Below are 19277 nucleotides of genomic sequence, written 5' to 3' on the forward strand. Positions count from 1 at the left end.
GGTGTTGGTAGTCAGCACCATGTAGAGGTGTAGGCTGTGAGAGGTGTTGGTAGTCAGCACCATGTAGAGGTGTGCCATCTCAAATGTTGCATTGAATATAATAAGACTTAAATTTCATTTGTTAAACTTTGGAATAAATACAAATTAAACTAAACATCCGTCTAAATTAGTATGTCTTGTTTATCTGAATTGAAAGAGGAAAAACCGCAGGTCTGCCTTTTGGCCAGTAAAATAGATGAGGATGCACATTGATTTTTATAGCCAAATGATTTTGGCAACAATTGCGGATGCTAATGCTAATGAGAAATATTGTTAAAAGGAAAGAAAAGTGAAATGCAGATGAAATGTTTGACCTAAATAACAGGTGATGGTAGAAAATATTTTACGTGTTTAAGTAATTAATGGTGCATTAAGACCAATTTGTTTGTATGCTGTTATTGTGGTCTTTATTAGCTCCGGTACCTCAGAGTTTACAAATTGAGCACTGAGTGTACGTGATCAGCCCAGTGTGTATGTGGTCAGCCCAGTGTGTGGGTGTATGTGGTCAGGCAGGAGTGGGTGTAGGTGGTCAGCTGAGTGTGTGGGTGTATGTGGTCAGGCTGGAGTGGATGTAGGTGATCAACCCAATGTGGGAGTGTATATGCTCAGGCAAGAGTGGCTGTAGATGGTCAGCCCAGAGTTGGGGTGTAGGTGGTCAGGCTGCTGTCGGGATGTAGGTGGTCAGGCTGCTGTAGTGGTGTAGGTGGTCAGGCTGCTGTCGGGGTGTAGGTGGTCAGCCCGCTGTCGGGGTGTAGGTGGTCAGCCCAGTGTGGGGGTGTAGGTGGTCAGGCTGCTGTAGTGGTGTAGGTGGTCAGGCTGCTGTAGTGGTGTAGGTGGTCAGGCTGCTGTAGTGGTGTAGGTGGTCAGCCCAGTGTGGGGGTGTAGGTGGTCAGCCCAGTGTGGGTGTAGGAGGTTCACTGCCCTCAAAGTGCCTACATTATAATGCCCTCTGTCCTGTCTATCTGGATTCTTCTTGATAATATGTATGGTACCACGGGGTGAGGGCCAGGCCCAGAGACACAGGACCCAATGGCAGTCACAGCATTCGGCCGTCTGTGCCTCACGGGGGCATTTAGAGAGCTACAGTGAACTGTGCAGCTATGACTGGAGCATGAAGTACCAGGAGCAGGGTGTAGGGTATACGGTATATATACTGTATGTATATATAAACAGTCGCCTGCATTTCTCTTGCCTCATTGGGGTTGCAGTCCACATTGAACATGGGCTTCACGTTAGCCAGTCCTGCCTCGCTGGCGCCCCCTCCTTGTGTCTCTGTGGATGAACCGTTTTGGTAAGCAGCTCTGGAGGCCTGCAGCCAGGCAACTGAGGCCGGTAATGGTTATCATTAGCAGAACACACCCCCTTTCGTGCCACTTGCTTGAGGTGAAAATTGCCTCGTAAAGTCTGTGGATATAAAAAGCATTTTGAAAAAAACAACCCACAGAACGGCCCTATTAGTGATAAATGACGACTAGTGAGGCCAGCAAAATGTTTAAAGGAGCTGACTGAGGCCCAGGGCTCCCGAGGTCTCCTCCCCATGGAAGTGGCTGCTGGGATGGACTCTGCTCTCAGCTTTCCTGCTAATGGAACCCGAGTCGCTGTGTCTATGCTGCTAGTGCAGCTTTGAGTTTGAGCAGAGCAGAGCGGACATTGTAAGGATATTAAAGTCAGAGCCTCGTTCATGTCCGGACATGAAAGACTGGTGATGTTCTGACGTAAAGATCGGTGATGGGTTCAGCTGTAGTGGCACGGAGTGAGATAGACCCAGACTTAAGTGGGCTCACGATGAATTTAGCAGGAAGGGATTAGGAAATCATTTGGCAGAAAGACAAATGTTACAGTCAACATAAAATGTTAATTACGATGTATTTTACTGTTTAATATCTAACTCTTAAAAAAACACAATTTAATATTTCGATAAAGAGTGAACAAGGTAGGGGGGAGCTGGGGATCCAGCCCCTAAACAGAGGCATCCAGGGACACTGTGTCTCTGGACAGAAGGACCTGGGGACGTGGCCCCCCTGGACGGAGGGCCCTGGGGACGTGCCCCCCCCTGGACGGAGGGCCCTGGGGACTCTGTCCCTCTGGACGGAGGGATCTGGGGACGCCTCCTGGGCAGGGAGGTCGGCAGATGTTTTTCTGGTCTGCATGGAGACCACACATGAAGCAGAGAGCTTTTTCTGAATTTTACATGCATGATGTTATACTTTCAAACACTGAAGTACAACAGTAAAGACCGCACTGTCAGGCTGAATCTTCTGGAACGTTCTTAGGCAGAGGTTTGAGCGGGATGTTACTGGCCATCAGGGGCCCCAGTCCCCGCGTCCCCTGTCATTATTCTCACGTTTATTGAGTCCTTTGGCTTGCACCACTGCTAGCCTCTCTAGTGTTTCCAGACCTCACATTTAGGCTGTTTCCTTTAATGTGGCTTCTTCTCCTCCTGCTTAATTCATTGTCTTACTACAGGCAGACAAATGAGCCAACCCCGCATTACACAAGTCAGTTTGAGCCTGGCTGAGCGTCCATCTTTTTTTGGTGCCAGCTTGAGCCGCTGCGCATGAACTGGCCTCTTAACTAGAGTATTGCAAGTTCTCCACAACATGAATTTGAACAAGACATCATTCTTTGACTTTGGTTAGAGAAGCGCATATTTAAGTCATACTAGTTGCATGTAAACAGGGAACATCTGTTAAGTCTTGCAGACAAGCAAATAGCTCACCTCTAATGGTGCTTGAGGAACAATATGGACCAAGAATGGTGGCATTGTTGTGGTTTAGTTGACTTCCCTAAATATCGTCACCCCACTTTTCTGTAGACAAAAAAGCTGCGTGTTGCATTTGATTTCTCATTAGGGAGTACTTGCTACCCCTCATCTCATTCTGTTTAGGCAGCTGGTTTTGTCATTTGTGAACCATTTTTAACCCTGTTTTTAACCATAGCAATGGCATCACTGTCATATTAACTAAAGAAAACCAGCTGTTCCCCAAGTAGCCAAAACGTCTACTGTCCCAGCATGCCGTACTACCTACCAAAGAACTGTCTCAGTTTGGCCGCCGGACGGGCTTTCGCTTCCTACAGAGCCAACAGGCAAATCTGCAGCTCCTCTCTAGCTTGACTTGCCGGCCCCCCGGGGGGGGCTGCATAGGATCAATGCATGCTTAGGACCCAAACGCACGCATGTACAGCCCCATGTCTAAACTATGTGCAAACGAATCTTTAAAGTTTTTAAACGTAACTTTAAAAATCTTTCATCTCCTTGGAGAGCCCTGAACCACGCAAGAAGTCTTACTCCAGATTCTTCTCGTGTGTGATTCCCCGATGGTGGAAGGGGTTGTCACACCAAACCCGGTCAACAGCTTCCGTTTCCACCTTGAAGAGACGCCACAGGACCCACGTCTTCCTGGAAGTTCTGCACTAGCCTCATGCTTCACTAATGCTCTTAATATGGCAGTTTCTGGTCATTAAATAGTTCTTTCATCAGGTTCTTGCTCTGTTAGATGATGATGTATAGCTCGTGTTCCTGTGCTGTTTACACTTGTACTGTACCTGGGCATTCATTGGAAACTCTTACTCGCACATAGATTAGCTGACTCCTCAACAGCCATATGTGTGCAATGTGCTATTTGCCTGACTTGTACATCGCTTTGGACAAAAGCATCTGCTAAATAAACATAAATGTAAATAAATATAAACAAACCAGCAGTCAACAAGGATCTCAAAACCTATTACCAAAAATGGAAGTCGATGTCATCATTGGTTCTGGCTGAAGTTTTATGTGAAGTGGTGAAAAATCAGCTTCTTTGTGGAGACAAGCAAGCAATAGTATCCCTCCAGAAACATCTCCCTCTCCCCCCGTTCCCACCTTCAGCCGTCAGCATCCTGCAGTACCCTTCCAGAACCATCTCCCTCTCCTCTGTATCCGCCTTCAGCATCCCGAGTGCCCTTCCAGAACCATCTTCCTCTCCCCAGTTCTTTCCTTCAGCATCCTGCAGTACCTTTCTGGAACCATCTCCCTCTCCCTTGTAATCGGCTCCTGATGCACCTTGGTGTGTGGCATGACACCCCCCCCACTCAAACGCTAACCCACATCGTGTTGTACCAGTGATGAGGGTGTGGCTACTGACACAACAAGAAAAGGTTTGTCAGAATCGGTAAGTAAACACCCATCACCCACCCAGTGACCCTCCCCCCTCCTAAAAAACAGCTCTTATATGATGCTGGAGTATTAAGTTCTTGCTTTGTTTGGAAGGTTTGTAGCTCCTGCTCCAATACTGCAAACACGTGTACCTGGGCATTCACTGGAATCTGCGCGGTGGGCCCTTGAGCAATGCCCTTAACCTCATCTACTACTGGGGCGCTGGACACTGGCCGACCATGTGTTCAGGCACAAAAACTTGGTCTCGCCTCCATATATACCTTTGTGGCTTTCTCTCTCATGAAGAAGTTGGTATGTGCAAAAACTACAGTACCTACTTCTCCCAAGTGGACAAATAAAATACTGCATTGTATTCTAAAGAGAGAGAGAGTATGTGTGTGTGTTCTTGTGTGTGTATACGTGTGTGTATGTGTGTGTGTGTGCGTGTGTGTGAGCGGATTTACCTATCCTTATGGGGACATAATGTCCCCATAACATGATAAATATCAGTTTTTTTCCCTTATGGGGACCGGTTTCCTGGTCCCCATAAGGGAAAACTCTATTTTATAAAAATCGGTGACTGCTATGAAAAAACTAAAAATGCAAAAACTCTTGTATTTTGTTTGGTTACTTATGGTTATAGTTAGGGCAGGGTGGGGGTTAAGGTTGTCATAGTTAGCGTTAGCATTTTTCCCATTGAAATGAATGAGCGGTCCCCATAAGGATATGTTTACCCTACACGTGCGTGCGTGTGTGTGTGTGTGTGTGTGTGTGTGACTCCGCTACAATGGACCGGCCTCATGTCCTCCCTGTCCTGCTGCTTCCTGGGCTCACTGTAACCCTGTAGTGGATGAGCAGTTAATGGACGGATGGATCATTTTGTTTTGTGCTAGGATCTGTGTGCCTGGTCGTAAAACAAACCAACTGCAGACGTTCCTGTTGTGAGTAAACGCTCTGCGATGTGAGGCGTGCTTTAGCCGACCCACCACTTTTTTGTTACTGTGACATATGAGGAGCCAAACATTTTTAACAGGCACTAAAATGATCACGTTATACAACCACTAGATACACACAGACTCTGTTTCTAATATACATCCCCTCGTTTGAAACCACATGAAGGGCCAAGCTGGTGTTCTCGATGGCTTCGGGATCGACAGGCTCAGCCCAATGGCTCACCTCATAAGACCTCCGTCATTAACGGCCACCCTGCGTGACCAAGAGTCCACTCTCACCAGGAAGCCCAGAGCCATGTTTTAAATTTGGATTTTCTTCTGTTACCAGGAAAATGTAAACACGAAATATAAGATTTAGAAAAGATTCTCTGGAGGAACGACACTGCTGATTGTCAAAATGGGACCGCCTCTGCAGAGCGAGTGATCCAGGTGCAACTTGGACTGTAAATAAAGAGCCAAAAAGGGGGATTTTGAACAGTGTGAGGTAGAGGCATGACAGAATGTTATATTTGGGGGCCTATGCATATTTACCACAAACAAGAAAATGTATAGATGTACATGAACTATTTATCATTCATATATATTGCATAGCAGATTCTAGCACTTTTGCACTATTTTGTGCTTTCAGATTAGGTGTCCAACTGCATTTCGTTGTCAAAGTACTTGAACTTTGTGCAGTGGTAATAAAGTTGAATCTTAAAAAGTGTGTTGAACGGTAATGCATTGCTTCTGGAGCAAATATGTCCAGCTCTACAGAACACCCCTAACAAAAAGGTCGGACCAGAAGATAGGAGGAAAGAAACGGCTTTGCTGCGCACAGGGACAGTGTGACTGCAGCTATTGGGGCCAAAACCACATCTTCGCCCTCAGTCTTTGACATGCACGTGGCATGTATACTAGGCCATGCTCTATTACACAGTGTTGTAACAGAGCAGTTGGGAGATACTGATGTGCTGTGTGAAACTCAAAATGGACGAATCTGACCCAGATCATTAAACTGCTACACACACCTTTTTAGGAACAGCATACTAATACTTTGCTATCAAAGCCTCAATTCTTCATGGCATAAATTCCACAAGACGTCAGGCATCATTCCTATGACATTCTGGTCCATGCTGACATGGCTGCATTAGGTCATTTCTGCAGATTTGTCAGCTGCCAATACTGCCAATCTCCCAGTCAACCACGTCCCAAAGGTGTTCTATGGGATTCAGATCCGGTGCCTGGGAAGACCTGGGGAGGACTCTGAACTGATTGTCATGCTCGTGAAACCAGTTGGAGACTACCTTTGCTTTGTGACATGGTGCATAATCATACCAGATCTCGCTGTTAAAAGGTGGGTAAATTGGGGATCTGCATGGTCAGACTGTGGTGCGCAAGCGATAAATAATTGGGCCCTAAGTGTGTCAAGAAAGCAATCGCATTACTATCATCAGCCTGGACTGTTGACACAAGGCAGTTTGGTCCATGGATTCATGCTGTTGACGCCAATATCTGCCCCTACTATGTGCCCTTCAGCAGAAATTGAGATTCCAAAGCAGTCCAGCCATTCTCCTCTGACCTCTCCCCATCAACAGGGCATTTCCATCCGCAGAACTTTCGCTCACTGGATGTTTTTCATTTTTCATTGGGTAAACTCTGGAGCCTGTCGTGAGAAAATCCCAGGAGATCAGCAGATACATGAATACACAAACCAGCCTGTCTGGCACCAACATGCCACGGTCAAAATCATCAAGATCATTCAGATATTTCCATTCTGGTGTTTGATGTGAACAGCAGCTGTAGCTCCTAACCTGTATCACTCGACGAAAGTAGCTTGTCTGCACTATGTGCCCTGATCACAGTGTGAGTCTTGTCGATTCCCCCATTACATCAAGGAAACTGGGCATTGCTGTAAATTTAGTTTTTACGTTTGCCTGCTCGTAACATAGGGAAACATGATGTAGCGCCTTACCAGATTTGTTATGCCATCCATCACGGAAGGCAAGAAGGAGCTCTAGGTTTGGTGGGATATCCGCGATCGCTCCCTGATGCCCACTCTAGTCCGAACCAAAGTTTGTACAGGCATCACACAGGTTCAAGGGGAGGGTCTCTAATGCTAGACCCACGTCAGCACATAATCATAAAAGAATGGCTCTTTATTGATCCCAGGGGGACATTCTTAAAGTACGCAGACACATGCATTTAATGCACAACAGACCAAATGCAGAAACATTACACATGCAAACAGTAAACAAGTAACAAAAGGAGAAATAACCCTGGTGCTTCCTGAAATCTCATTCCGATCTAATCATTCCATTTACATATTCACTAGCCAGAACACCGTAATGCTGAATCTCATTCTCATGACTGTAGGCTGGTTATATATGTAGGTCCATACATGCGAATGTCTTGCCCAATTCACACTTATTCCAGTTAGTAACAATTACAGATGTTTTGAAATCATGGGAAAAGGTGATAAGATGTAGACCTAGAAGTAGGTAATTAAATTCTCCAAGGCAAATGTATAGCCTATGACTTACGCAGATAAGTGGAAAATCAATAAATCCCCCTTCACAGTTTTAGATTTACTGTTTGTCACATCAAAGTACAACCTGGTGATATGAATTGTTGGCACGCAAGCGGTCAGAGCTCCCTGCTTTACAATGGGCGTCGTCTTTTCCTGGTTTGTCCAAAATAATGTGTATGTCTGCCCCTGCCTTTCCGTAAATATATGCATGTTTCCTGTCAAGTTTTGTTTGATAGATCCCAGATTTTGTGTGGAAAGTAAATGAGGCCCCAGATCGCCAGCGTCAGCTCTTAGTGGCTTTCCTGCAACACTGTGGGGCTTCATGCGAATGTGCCTGTGAAAGCTTTAATTAAGTCAGGCCTCTCTTGTAAATAACATTATTAGGAATATAAATAGAATTTTCTTGGTGAGCCAGAATGAATGGCAGAATGCATGCAGCTATGGTGTTTAACACTCCATCTCCCAGGCATCTCTGAAAACTGCAAAGCATATTACCTACCCACAATGCAACAGTCAGTGGGTGGGGCATGCCAGCAGCCATAACATGCACTGTTTCACCCACTGAGGGTTGTAATTACTGGATGGCTGTGGCCAGACCACCGCAACATGGTTGTCAGAGTAAATGATCAGGAATATTAACTCCAGAATAGCTGCCCTTGAATTCATACCATGTCCCCTTAGGCCAGGAGCATTGCTTTGTTGATCACAATGATACATGATCCAGATGTTTTCAGTCCATTTCATATTAGAGCCATTTTTTACAGACCGATGTTATTGCTGAAGTTGATCGAAGACAAAGCCTTTTCTGTGAACTGAAGCTACATGAGTGTCCTCCCCGGCTCGCTACGTCAGGGCGTCCTTCCCGTCTCGCTACGGCAGGGCGTCCTCCCCGTCTCGCTACGTCAGGGCGTCCTCCCCGGCTCGCTACGTCAGGGCGTCCTCCCCGGCTCGCTACGGCAGGGCGTCCTCCCCGACTCGCTACGTCAGGGCGTCCTCCCCGACTCGCTACGGCAGGAAGTCCTCCCCGACTCGCTACGTCAGGGCGTCCTCCCCGACTCGCTACGGCAGGAAGTCCTCCCCGACTCGCTACGTCAGGGCGTCCTCCCCGGCTCGCTACGGCAGGGCGTCCTCCCCGACTCGCTACGTCAGGGCGTCCTCCCCGACTCGCTACGGCAGGAAGTCCTCCCCGACTCGCTACGTCAGGGCGTCCTCCCCGGCTCGCTACGGCAGGGCGTCCTCCCCGGCTCGCTACGGCAGGGCGTCCTCCCCGGCTCGCTACGTCAGGGCGTCCTCCCCGGCTCGCTACGGCAGGGCGTCCTCCCCGGCTCGCTACGTCAGGGCGTCCTCCCCGGCTCGCTACGTCAGGGCGTCCTCCCCGTCTCGCTACGTGAGGGTGCCCTGAAATCCGAGGGCCTGATTTCACCTGCTTCCAGTAGGGGGCGTTGCTTTCAGACTCAGGCCTGATTTCACCTGCTTCCAGTAGGGGGCGTTGCTTTCAGACTCAGGCCTGATGCTTCAGCATGCCTCCAGTTAACTGCGTGCAAAGCAACAGCACGCAATTTTAACTTGACCTTTGGAGGCACATTTAGTTTATGTCATCAAATATTAGCTTGTGTTATTTCTGGCAGACTCTAGGTCCTTATAAAATAACTCTTGTTCCATATTAAAATAGCCTTTGTTGTGTCCTATTGCGCATTATTTTAAACTGAATCCAAGCCGGTGAATTTATCATGCGTGATGTACGTTTGAAGCGGGCTTGCTGTCACATCCCAATCCTGCCACGGTTATGTTCCTCACAGCCACAAATTTATTGATAGTTATTCTAAAATTTCTTTACCCACCGCCGTCTGTGACGCACTGATGTTCACGAACAAAGTTAATCCTCTGATTACCGGATGCTCTTTCATCGTAACTTACTGCGGCTCACTAATGTTTTTCTAATGCTCGTTAGGCTGCCGGTTGCTTCTCATTATAACAGATACAGCTCGGAGGGAGAGTCAGAAAAAATAAATGTGCAATTTACGGGGTCTTTTCTTCAAACGTAACTCATTTTTCTTCCCATCTGAACCAGCGTCTGCCAGTCTGGGACTCGGATCTGAAGTCTGTCAAAGGCAGGAGCTCGCTGACTCAGAAAGGACTCCAATTAAAGGACTCGCTCTTTGCAAAGGAACTGCAGAGTATGGAGAAACATCTCTCTGGTAAGCCCCTCCCCCCCAACAGAGACAGATACTACAAATAAAAAGTGACATTATCCCTGTGCTTTTATCCAGAGTGACATAACTTTCCACTGTAATGGAGCCTGATATTTTTATTGGAGCAGTTCAGATGATGTATTTGTCCCCCAGGCATAAGAGCTTTACACTGTGATACCTGCTGCTTTGTGGGATGTTTGTAGGATGAAGCAGTTTCTGAGTGAATATTTGGCTTTATAAACATGTCCAAAGATATCAGGTCAGAGCTACTGGATAGATTTTGTACTAATTAATCAAATAAAAAGAGAAATTAATTTAACTCTGGACACATCTGAGGGGATCACCCCTCTCCTCCCTTGTGTCTCTCCTGGGCTTCTGAGCACCCCTCTCCTCCCTTGTGTCTCCCCTGGGCTTCTGAGCACCCCTGTCCTCCCTTGTGTCTCCCCTGGGATTCTGAGCACCCCTGTCCTCCCTTGTGTCTCCCCTGGGCTTCTGAGCACCCCTGTCCTCCCTTGTGTCTCCCCTGGGATTCTGAGCACCCCTGTCCTCCCTTGGGTCTCCCCTGGGATTCTGAGCACCCCTGTCCTCCCTTGTGTCTCCCCTGGGATTCTGAGCACCCCTGTCCTCCCTTGGGTCTCCCCTGGGATTCTGAGCACCCCTGTCCTGTTTCTCTCCCTGTCCTTCTACCCTCTGCAGGAGATGTGGTGGGTCTAGCCTCAGAGGTGTCCATAATGAGGGTCCTGCAGTGAGCTATAAATACTTAGCAGCATGAAAGTGTCACAGTGGATCCAAAGGCAGTGCTGCCACCAAATTGAAGCCATGTGTCCCCCCATGGGGCTGTCTCGCCATGTGTCACTGCCACGTGCCATGTCCCGTGCACCTCAGCGCTCCAGGTTCTACATGGGTCACTTGGTCCCCCACACGCTCCGTGACCCAACTGGACTTCGGCGGGCTAGCTGTTTGAGGATAGCCCCAGATACCCTTCCGGAAAGACCGCGGGCCATTCGATGGCTCTGATTGGTGGATATTTTACACAAGGTTGCATTGAAATGGAGTGATGCCCAGAAGGCGGAGAATTAGGGTCTTCAACAAGCTAATTTCCTGCCTTCATGCCTTTATTAGCTGCTAATGGCTTCCATCTTGAAGGCCTGGCCTTTGGCATTTATCTCCTTTGTGTTTTATCCCCATTATGTGGTCAACTAAATCTTTTACTGCTAATATTGGGTGTATTTGCATTACTTCATACTATGCAAATTATGGGTAACCAAGATGACCGAGAGCCCATCAAACTGTCATGATTTGGAGTTTCCCAACATGCATTGCTTCATGTACGAAATATTTCGAGCAATAATTTTAACGATGTAATTACTTGAAAAATGAACGATATGACAGCAGTAAATATGGCGTTTTCCCGTTACTGGCACTTTCACTGACATCAGGCTTCGGTTTTTGGATAAAATTCATTCCTTCTGACAAATGAAATGATGGCAGTTTTCCACTAAAGTCTCTATTATGAGTCATATTTGAGCCAGTGCTCCACAGGAAATGATGGTGCATGTTAATCTTTCATTCATCCTCTGTTATCCAAGCACAGAGCAGTGTTAATATCTCACTGACATATCAGCAAGGGCCCACAGGGCTCTTGGGTTAATTACAAATGAATACATTTCGTGTCCCATATTACTGCCCGTTCTCCATTCAGTCCCAGGCGAGTCCGGCTTCTTCATCCGTACTGTCAGCCTTTGACCCCATGCGGCTCTGTTGTTCTGCCTTGATAATGCTGGTGTTCTTGCTACGATGACCCCTGTTGGTCTGGACTGGTAGTGCTCTGTGTGTCTAGATGTGAATGATAGAACATATAACAGTGATACTTTATGTATCCCCATGGAAAAATAGTCTTTTTGCTTATTGCATCTTGCTCTCCAAGAGACACACAAACACTTACACAGTTGAGAGCAAAGTTCAGGGTGATAATGCAGGGTCAGCCAGCATGCGTGGGGTTAAGGGCCTTGCTCAGGGGTCTAGTGGTGGAATTGGTCTGCCGGTAACCCCCCCCCCCTCCCCCTCCCCCAAGGCAATAGTCAGACTGTATTGCCTGTTTAATTTCCATTAGTAGTATAAAAACATGCTCAGAACATAAGAAACTCCCATGATGCCCAGATTTGCTGTCTGGATGCGAAATGGGTCCTTATTGACGTACTTCTCAATATCCAGGTCCTCATGCCACCTTCTACACTAAAGGCACCACAGATTTTTCAGTCCCGCTCCCGCAAGATTCTGTCTCGCTCCTGCCCGCTCCCGCAAAAAATATATATTATTTTCTCCCGCTCCCGCCCGCAAAATCCCGCAGGTAAACATATAAGTAGTTTTATTTTTACCGCTTCTTCTCGCTACTCTGTTATTTGTTTCACTTGCTTCCCTTTTGAGTATATATAAAAAAGAAACGGAAAATAAACAAATATGTTTAGTTTTATTTAACTTTAATTAAATGGAATGATGAACATGGACATGAACGAGGAGCTTTTCAGAACATGCCATCCCATCCAAGCACCAGGCTGATTCCTTCTTGGGGTGTCCGCTTACGTCCCCCGGCACTCAGAGCGCGGCAATTGTAGTTTCTGTAGACGATTCGCCTGTAAATTGTTATTATTTTAATTTAGTTGTTCTTGTTGCTTTTGTGCAGTAGATAAATGAGTAGGCCTAATTGTTTTTAATAAATTAATTTTAAGATAATTACATTTTGCGGGAGTCCCGCGATTAATTCTATTCTCCCGCAACCCGCACATACATGAGGACTTTACCGCCTGCACCCGCATTCACCCATCAAATCTTGTCCCGCGCAGCACTCGGTGCGTTGGGTCCCGTGGGAGTGCAGGTCTCCACCACAGAGTCACTCCGGGTTTTTCTTACCATCCAACAGTGATCTAGCTGCTTCTCTGCCATCTAAAATGAGCAGCTCACAGACCTGAGCCGGAGGACAATAAAAAAAATCCCTGAAATGCACATCAGGTTGGCAAAGTGAAAAACACTGTGACAGTTAATAAATGGCCACTTTCTCATATCTCTGCTTCTCATAACTTCGCTGTTACGAGAATCTCGTCGAAAACTTCAAATCCTGTAGGTTATTCCAGATCCAAACTTCTATCAAAGCAGTATGACGCGTGTGTGTGCGTCTCCGTATGGTCCATATGTTCTGCTGAGATGTGTTCAGCGTTCTCCTTGAATGTGTCTCACAATAAAGCAGAGTGCGGTGACTGTGGTGACATTATCAGGTGACACTGGCAGGTATAGGGGTCACATAGCGGTATCTGTGGCATTGTGGGTGACAGGAGTGCAGGCGGGAAATCGATAACCTGCTTTGGGGGCTTAATGATGCTGAACAGTCAACATGAGCGAAGGCAGGAGACGGTACTCAAAATATTCCTGTGTCAGAAGCCAGGAACCAGATCCCAGAACAAGCCAGAGATTCCTCTGAGGGCTTTGGAAACATGTTTTTCATCACTATGCCAGATATAAAGCAAACTTGTTTTGGGACAAACTCTACAAAATGGCATGGTCAAAGTTAGGGAGAAGTATGTAAATTCAGCATTTATTAAACATGTAGAAACTTACAGCAATTCCCATCTGTCTTCATAGTAGTGAATGACAGTGTTTTAAACAGAAGTGACATGGAATCCCAGCTGTTCAGTCCCTCTGCAGTGTCCCTCCCTAACATTTGACAGCCCTGCTTTTCCTAAAAAAAAGTAATGAGGTCATTGTGATAATCACGATATTATTCGCCCCAAAGGAAAGCAGGGAGCACAGCGGCTTCACACAGAGGAGCACTGTGGGGCCGTGCGCATTTCCCAGTGAACAAGCCAGGGGACGCTAAGCAGCGTATATCTGTTTTTGCCCTGCAGTGGCTGAGAAGGATCTGGCTAAGCTGTCTGCAGGGCGGCTACTGAGAGCCCCCGGCGAGCCGCACGAAGCCATCCTGCTCCCCCACAACGCCGGGCCCCGGTCCCCGCTGCTCGGGGCCACACCCTCACCTCTGACGGCCGGCGATCCACATTCAGGCGGGGGTGCCAGGGCCCAGACCCCTAGCTGCCTCCCTACACCCAGCAGCCTGGTGCCATGGGCCAGCCTCAGCGGCAGGGAAGAGGCCCTGGTGGGCCATGCTGGGAGGCCCCAGCTCACGCCGCCGGGCCCCAGCACCACAGACGCCCTGGGGAAGTCGGCAGCTCAGAGTGGGAGCCTGTCGGAGGTGAGGGGGTCGGGGCTGTTCTCCATCCTGCCAGGCAGTCTTCCCCTCCATGTGACACACCAACACCAACACCAGTAGAACAGAGCAGCCCAAATAGTGTATGGGAGGAAGAGTTTCCATATGGCGCTGGGATCTGAGATGTCTCAGCGGAGTCACAGCGGGGTCACTGCCCCAGGAGGCAGTCTGCATTCACCGTAGATACCGGCAGGTGGACCCCCCCCCACCACCGGTTGGGATGTTAGGGGTCACAGAGGCCTCCTGGTAGTAGATGGAGAGCCACCTATCATCTGCGTACATGCTGGAGTAGGAGAAGGAGGTTTCCCAGCTTAAGTGAAATCACAGAAGAATGTTCCAGAAGAAGTGGGTGGTGGCACTGGGTGGTGCGGCTTGTTGACATGACGTGGAAAAACTGTGTCTGGGATCAGGCAGCGTTTCAGTGAGTGTTTTTCTCCGACTGGCTGTCGTGGCCCGGTGTGTGATCCTTCACGACCCCCTACTCATCCTCGGCGAAAATCACGTGGCTTCTCCACGCACTTTTCAGCAGCGGCTTCGGCCGACGCCTGCACGGATTATCAAGCGCGTCGGCACCGCGGATCGCACGTAATAGAAGCCAGCTGCGCTTGCGGCCGTGGGAATGGGCGGGGCACATGCACCAGACGCCGACGTCCCGGTTCCCGGTTCTGCGTAGTCCGTCTGCACGTGGTACGTGAGCCCCTGCGCCGCTCTCCCCGGCCTGTAATCTATCCTCGGCTGCTGCGTAAGCTGCATGCTGAATCCCCCGGCCAGGAAATGCGAGGATCTGCATCACCCTCTATCTCTGAAAGCTAAGAGCACATTAAAATGCTCCCAGCAGAGTGGCGTACCGTTTATTTATTACGCTTTGGCTCACGGTTGCACTCTGAGGTGTTCTTCATTTTTAAGAAAATAAAAACATTTCTGGAAGAAACATGGCCGCCGTGTGAATAGGGCCATGCTCCGCGTCTCCGGTTCCTCGCTGATGGACGGCTGAGTGTGGTGAACTCACCGGGAATTCCAGGCCACTTCATCTCCCTTCTTTTCCAAGAACGTCCGAGAGGAGGATCGGGCTTCGCGGCGTAGCTGGGAGGGGGGGTGACTGCCTCACCTGGCAGCAGCCCCATAAGCCGCTATCTAGTAAACCTTAAAGTGCTGATCAGAATGCCGTGAAAATGAGCTTAGCGCGAGCGAGCATGAGGCGTGAACATTCTGGAGTTTAGCACCGAATGCCAGACGACCTGCTGGATCCTGTCTTGGTGGCGTCTGGTGGCAATGCCAACCTCAGATGGTCCTGCTGCTCTTTGTTTCATCAAATTGGCGACAGAGCATTTCACTTTAATTCCCATCTTAAATGAAGCGAGTTTACTTGGTGGAATATAAAGGACTCTTTTCTTAAAGAGTTCCACCATAAGGGTTATGGTTACGGTTATGGTTACGGTTATGGTTATGGTTACGGTTATGGTTAGGGTTAGAGTTTGGTTTGATTAAGGCGTTCACGTTACCCAGTTCAGAATGTGACCGCTAGCTCCATTTCCAGATCATGATGCAATGGCTTCTGATGTCAACTCATTCTAAGGAAACCACGCTCTCTTCCTCCTATGTGAGAATACACGCTCTCTTCCTCCTATGTGAGAATACTCGCTATCTTCCTCCTATGTGAGAATACACGCTCTCTTCTTCCTATGTGAGAATACACACTCTCTTCCTCCTATGTGAGAATACACGCTATCTTCCTCCTATGTGAGAATACACGCTCTCTTCTTCCTATGTGAGAATACACACTCTCTTCCTCCTATGTGAGAATACACGCTATCTTCCTCCTATGTGAGAATACACGCTCTCTTCTTCCTATGTGAGAATACACACTCTCTTCCTCCTATGTGAGAATACACGCTATCTTCCTCCTATGTGAGAATACACACTCTCTTCCTCCTATGTGAGAATACACGCTATCTTCCTCCTATGTGAGAATACACGCTCTCTTCTTCCTATGTGAGAATACACACTCTCTTCCTCCTATGTGAGAATACACGCTATCTTCCTCCTATGTGAGAATACACGCTCTCTTCTTCCTATGTGAGAATACACGCTCTCTTCTTCCTATGTGAGAATACACGCTATCTTCTTCCTATGTGAGAATACACATATGCTCTTCTTCCACAGGAGGAGATATGCCACCAGCTGCAGGCCGTCCGACAGCCCTGGTTGGTTCCCAGTGATGCGGAGAGTGACCATGTGGAGTCACTGCCAAAGGACAGCCGTGAGTGTACCTCACTGTGCAAGCTCTGTGATTCTTCAGATACACTCCTTACAAGCTCCTCACATGTTCCTCATAGACTCCTCACAGGCTCCTCAGAGACACTCCAGTTGTGATTATTGGGGGGGGGTTACAACCCCCTTATAATTTACACCCACCCTCAGCTCTAACGTGACCTCTTCAGGCACTGCTCCCTGCGTCCATCGCCTAAGGTCTCTCTCACTGAGTAATGGGTACCTCCCTCCTTACCAAGACAGTGCTCAGTCGCTCTGTCCTCTCCTGCTTTGCAGATGAGGTGTGTGTGTCTCAGCTGAGGAGAGAGAGCCGGAGCAGACGGCCTGGTGCTCAGACCCTCACTGGCTGCTCTTGTTTTAAAGGAGAGTTATAAAGTTTCACAGCCCCAGGCCACTTTCAGACAGAGTCAGATGTGTGTTTGGCTGTATTGTAAGAGTCAGGCAGATAAGTATCTTCCAGTTCCCTTCTGTCTCTCTCATACCTCTGTATTTACTTACTTTAGATTATTACAATTTTGCATTGATATAGGCAAAATACCTTAAAGCCTTACCACTTAAACCAGTCAAGAAAAAGTCCGTCCTGTTACAGTGATGGCAGTGACGTAATGAACAAATACATTTTCTGATGTTAATAAATCCCCAGGGGATTGGTGTCCTGCCCGGGTGGCTTTCAGTTTGACTTTGAATGTGACGGTGACAGTGCAGTGCTTTGTGTCGCCTGATGAACCCTCTGGGTTTGTGGTTCTCTTACGACGTCCAGCTTTGCTTTAGCAGTCCTGTGCCGTGGCCACAGCACACATGTTGGCTGGCATCCAGCCTTCCGTGTTCAGCTCTGATCTGAAGCTGCACCGACAGCGTATGAGTTTCAGTCCCCTCCCAAAGGAGCCACCCCAGGGCTCATTTCTAAGGTGACATTTTGGAGTCAGTTTTACAGTAACTGCTGTCTCACTTGTGAGCTGGACATCGTATTGGGTCAGTACCAGAACTGCACCCTGACACGATCTGTCTAGCATCTGTAAATCCCATACTGGTAGCAGGTTTGTGGATGATTCTCTGACAGGCACAAGCCGATTAGTCTAAAAGCATTTCAGGTGATCCTGTAGTTCAGCGTCGTTCCTTTAGTACTGTTTACATGCTCATGGTTTTGGCTCCTTTTCCAGAAACAGCCTGTAATCTGTCTGACTTGGTAAATAAGGGATTAACTGCTAAGGCAGAGAAACCTGTAGAACAGAACCCTTCCTTCTGAGACATGTCTTCCTGTCCCAAGGAGCACCGCACACACAAACACTGGAATTAAACTAGGAGTCGTTTTCCGTGACAGGTGGCCGTGGAGGCTCGCACACATGCAGGGTTGATGGATGTGGCCCTACCTTTAGCGGTGGGCCCCCAGAGACCCCCGAAGAGGCCCCCGCCTCAGGTCGGGGCTCTATGTGTTCGGGGTGCGAGTCACGTTCTGTATGTAATTAGGCGAAGGCTTCACCAGCCACAAGACATGAGTGGAGGTTGAGTCCATCCCATGACTCGATGCTGACTCCATTCGTGTATGGCGTCTGGGGGGGGGGGCTGGTGCTGTTGACACCCCCTGTGTGCCCAGGCTTGTCTGTGATCCAGAGCCAAACCTGCTGCCCACATACATATATAAATATATATAAGTTGTGTATCTGTCTTGGGGGGGGGGGGTGATTTAATTGACAGCTAAACTCCATATAAGATGAGAGATGACCCCCCCACCTTTTCCATTATGCATTCATACAGGAATCCTCCAAAATGTCTATCCCAGCTCCTTCAGGTCTCCCCATGTCCCTGCCATGCCCCCTCCCCGTTTGCTGTTCATCACTTAAATGGGGCTATACAGACAGTCCGTGTCAGGAACACCGCAGTCCACCATCTCAACATCAACATCTGCAGATGTTTCCTGTAAATACGTCTCACATTTGATTCGAGTAAAAAGCCAGAGTCTGGAGACGGTCTGTGGACCTGCGGCTGAGACGGCCGTCGAGGTGATGCTCAGATTCTCATCCCAGAAGGAAGACAATCCTTCATCAGCAGCGGACACGCTACATATTACATATTAATCTTTCTGAAATATAGCAGTAAAATACGGATGAAAACCATAAAGTCACTCTCAGTCTATAAAGATCTTTCAAGCACAGTGTTTTCATCACCCTGATTATTTCATTTTCTCAGGTTTACTCTGTATATTTCATTTTCTGTTGTATCGAGTGGGGATCAGCTCTGGAAAGCATGATTTACACTCAGGCGCTCACATCTGTTTAAAATGTGCCGTTCTCACTGGGACACTTTAATCCCTGTTTAAAGAGCGAGAGTCCAAGCCAGCGGCGCGAGTCCCCACCGGAGCGATTTCGGGTTCCCCTGAAATGTGCCCAACGTGCCGCGGTGTCTTTCTGCTGATTGACTTGAGCTGTGTTTGTTTCTCCCCCACCCCTGTGTGCAGGCACCGCGAGTGTAGCTCCCAGTGCTCCCAGTAAAAGATCTCTGCTGTCAGGTGGGTGTCTGCTTTGCACGGCTCTGCTGAGGGTACGACGAGGGCTTTGTGCGGGCAGGAGACGGGGGCGAATGCCCTGCTTATTCCTCGCAGCCTTGCTTTTCGTCCTGAGCTCTGAACGGGATCGGCTTTTTGGCCTATGCTGACCTCGGTTCAGTTACACTTATTGTCACCGATAATTTTCCCTCTCAAAATGAAGAGCTCTCAGCGGTTTGCTTTGTGGGGATGTCGGAACGTGGCTGTGGTTCCGTGATGCATGAATGACTTCTTAACGTCTATGGTGATATAAACATTTGCATTTTGCCTAAACTATTTCTTAAATCTGTTTATATGCATGGTGTCCTCCCAGGCTTTCCAGTTCCCCCGCTTTCCTTTCTACACATCGATACCTCTATTCCCTCCGTTCTCATCCTG

At 48.2% G+C, this 19277-nt stretch overlaps 1 protein-coding gene across 6 annotated transcripts in view; it reads left to right on the forward strand.

Moving 5' to 3' along the window:
* c15h8orf34 (chromosome 15 C8orf34 homolog) overlaps positions 1-19277 on the forward strand; it is a 60646-nt gene that overhangs the window by 39496 nt on the left and 1873 nt on the right. For all 6 annotated transcript variants that reach the window (XR_011982765.1, XR_011982766.1, XR_011982767.1 and 3 more), the window contains exons 11-14: positions 9708-9834; positions 13728-14071; positions 16250-16346; positions 18813-18863. Coding sequence is in view for 3 of the 6 variants with exons in the window: in XM_023794374.2 (XP_023650142.2) it covers positions 9708-9834; positions 13728-14071; positions 16250-16346; positions 18813-18863 (619 nt within the window). In the remaining 3 variants the exon portion in view is untranslated. The remainder of the gene's footprint in view (positions 1-9707; positions 9835-13727; positions 14072-16249; positions 16347-18812; positions 18864-19277) is intronic.

The sequence above is a fragment of the Paramormyrops kingsleyae genome, chromosome 15 (assembly GCF_048594095.1).
Source record: "Paramormyrops kingsleyae isolate MSU_618 chromosome 15, PKINGS_0.4, whole genome shotgun sequence".
Lineage (NCBI taxonomy): Eukaryota > Metazoa > Chordata > Actinopteri > Osteoglossiformes > Mormyridae > Paramormyrops > Paramormyrops kingsleyae.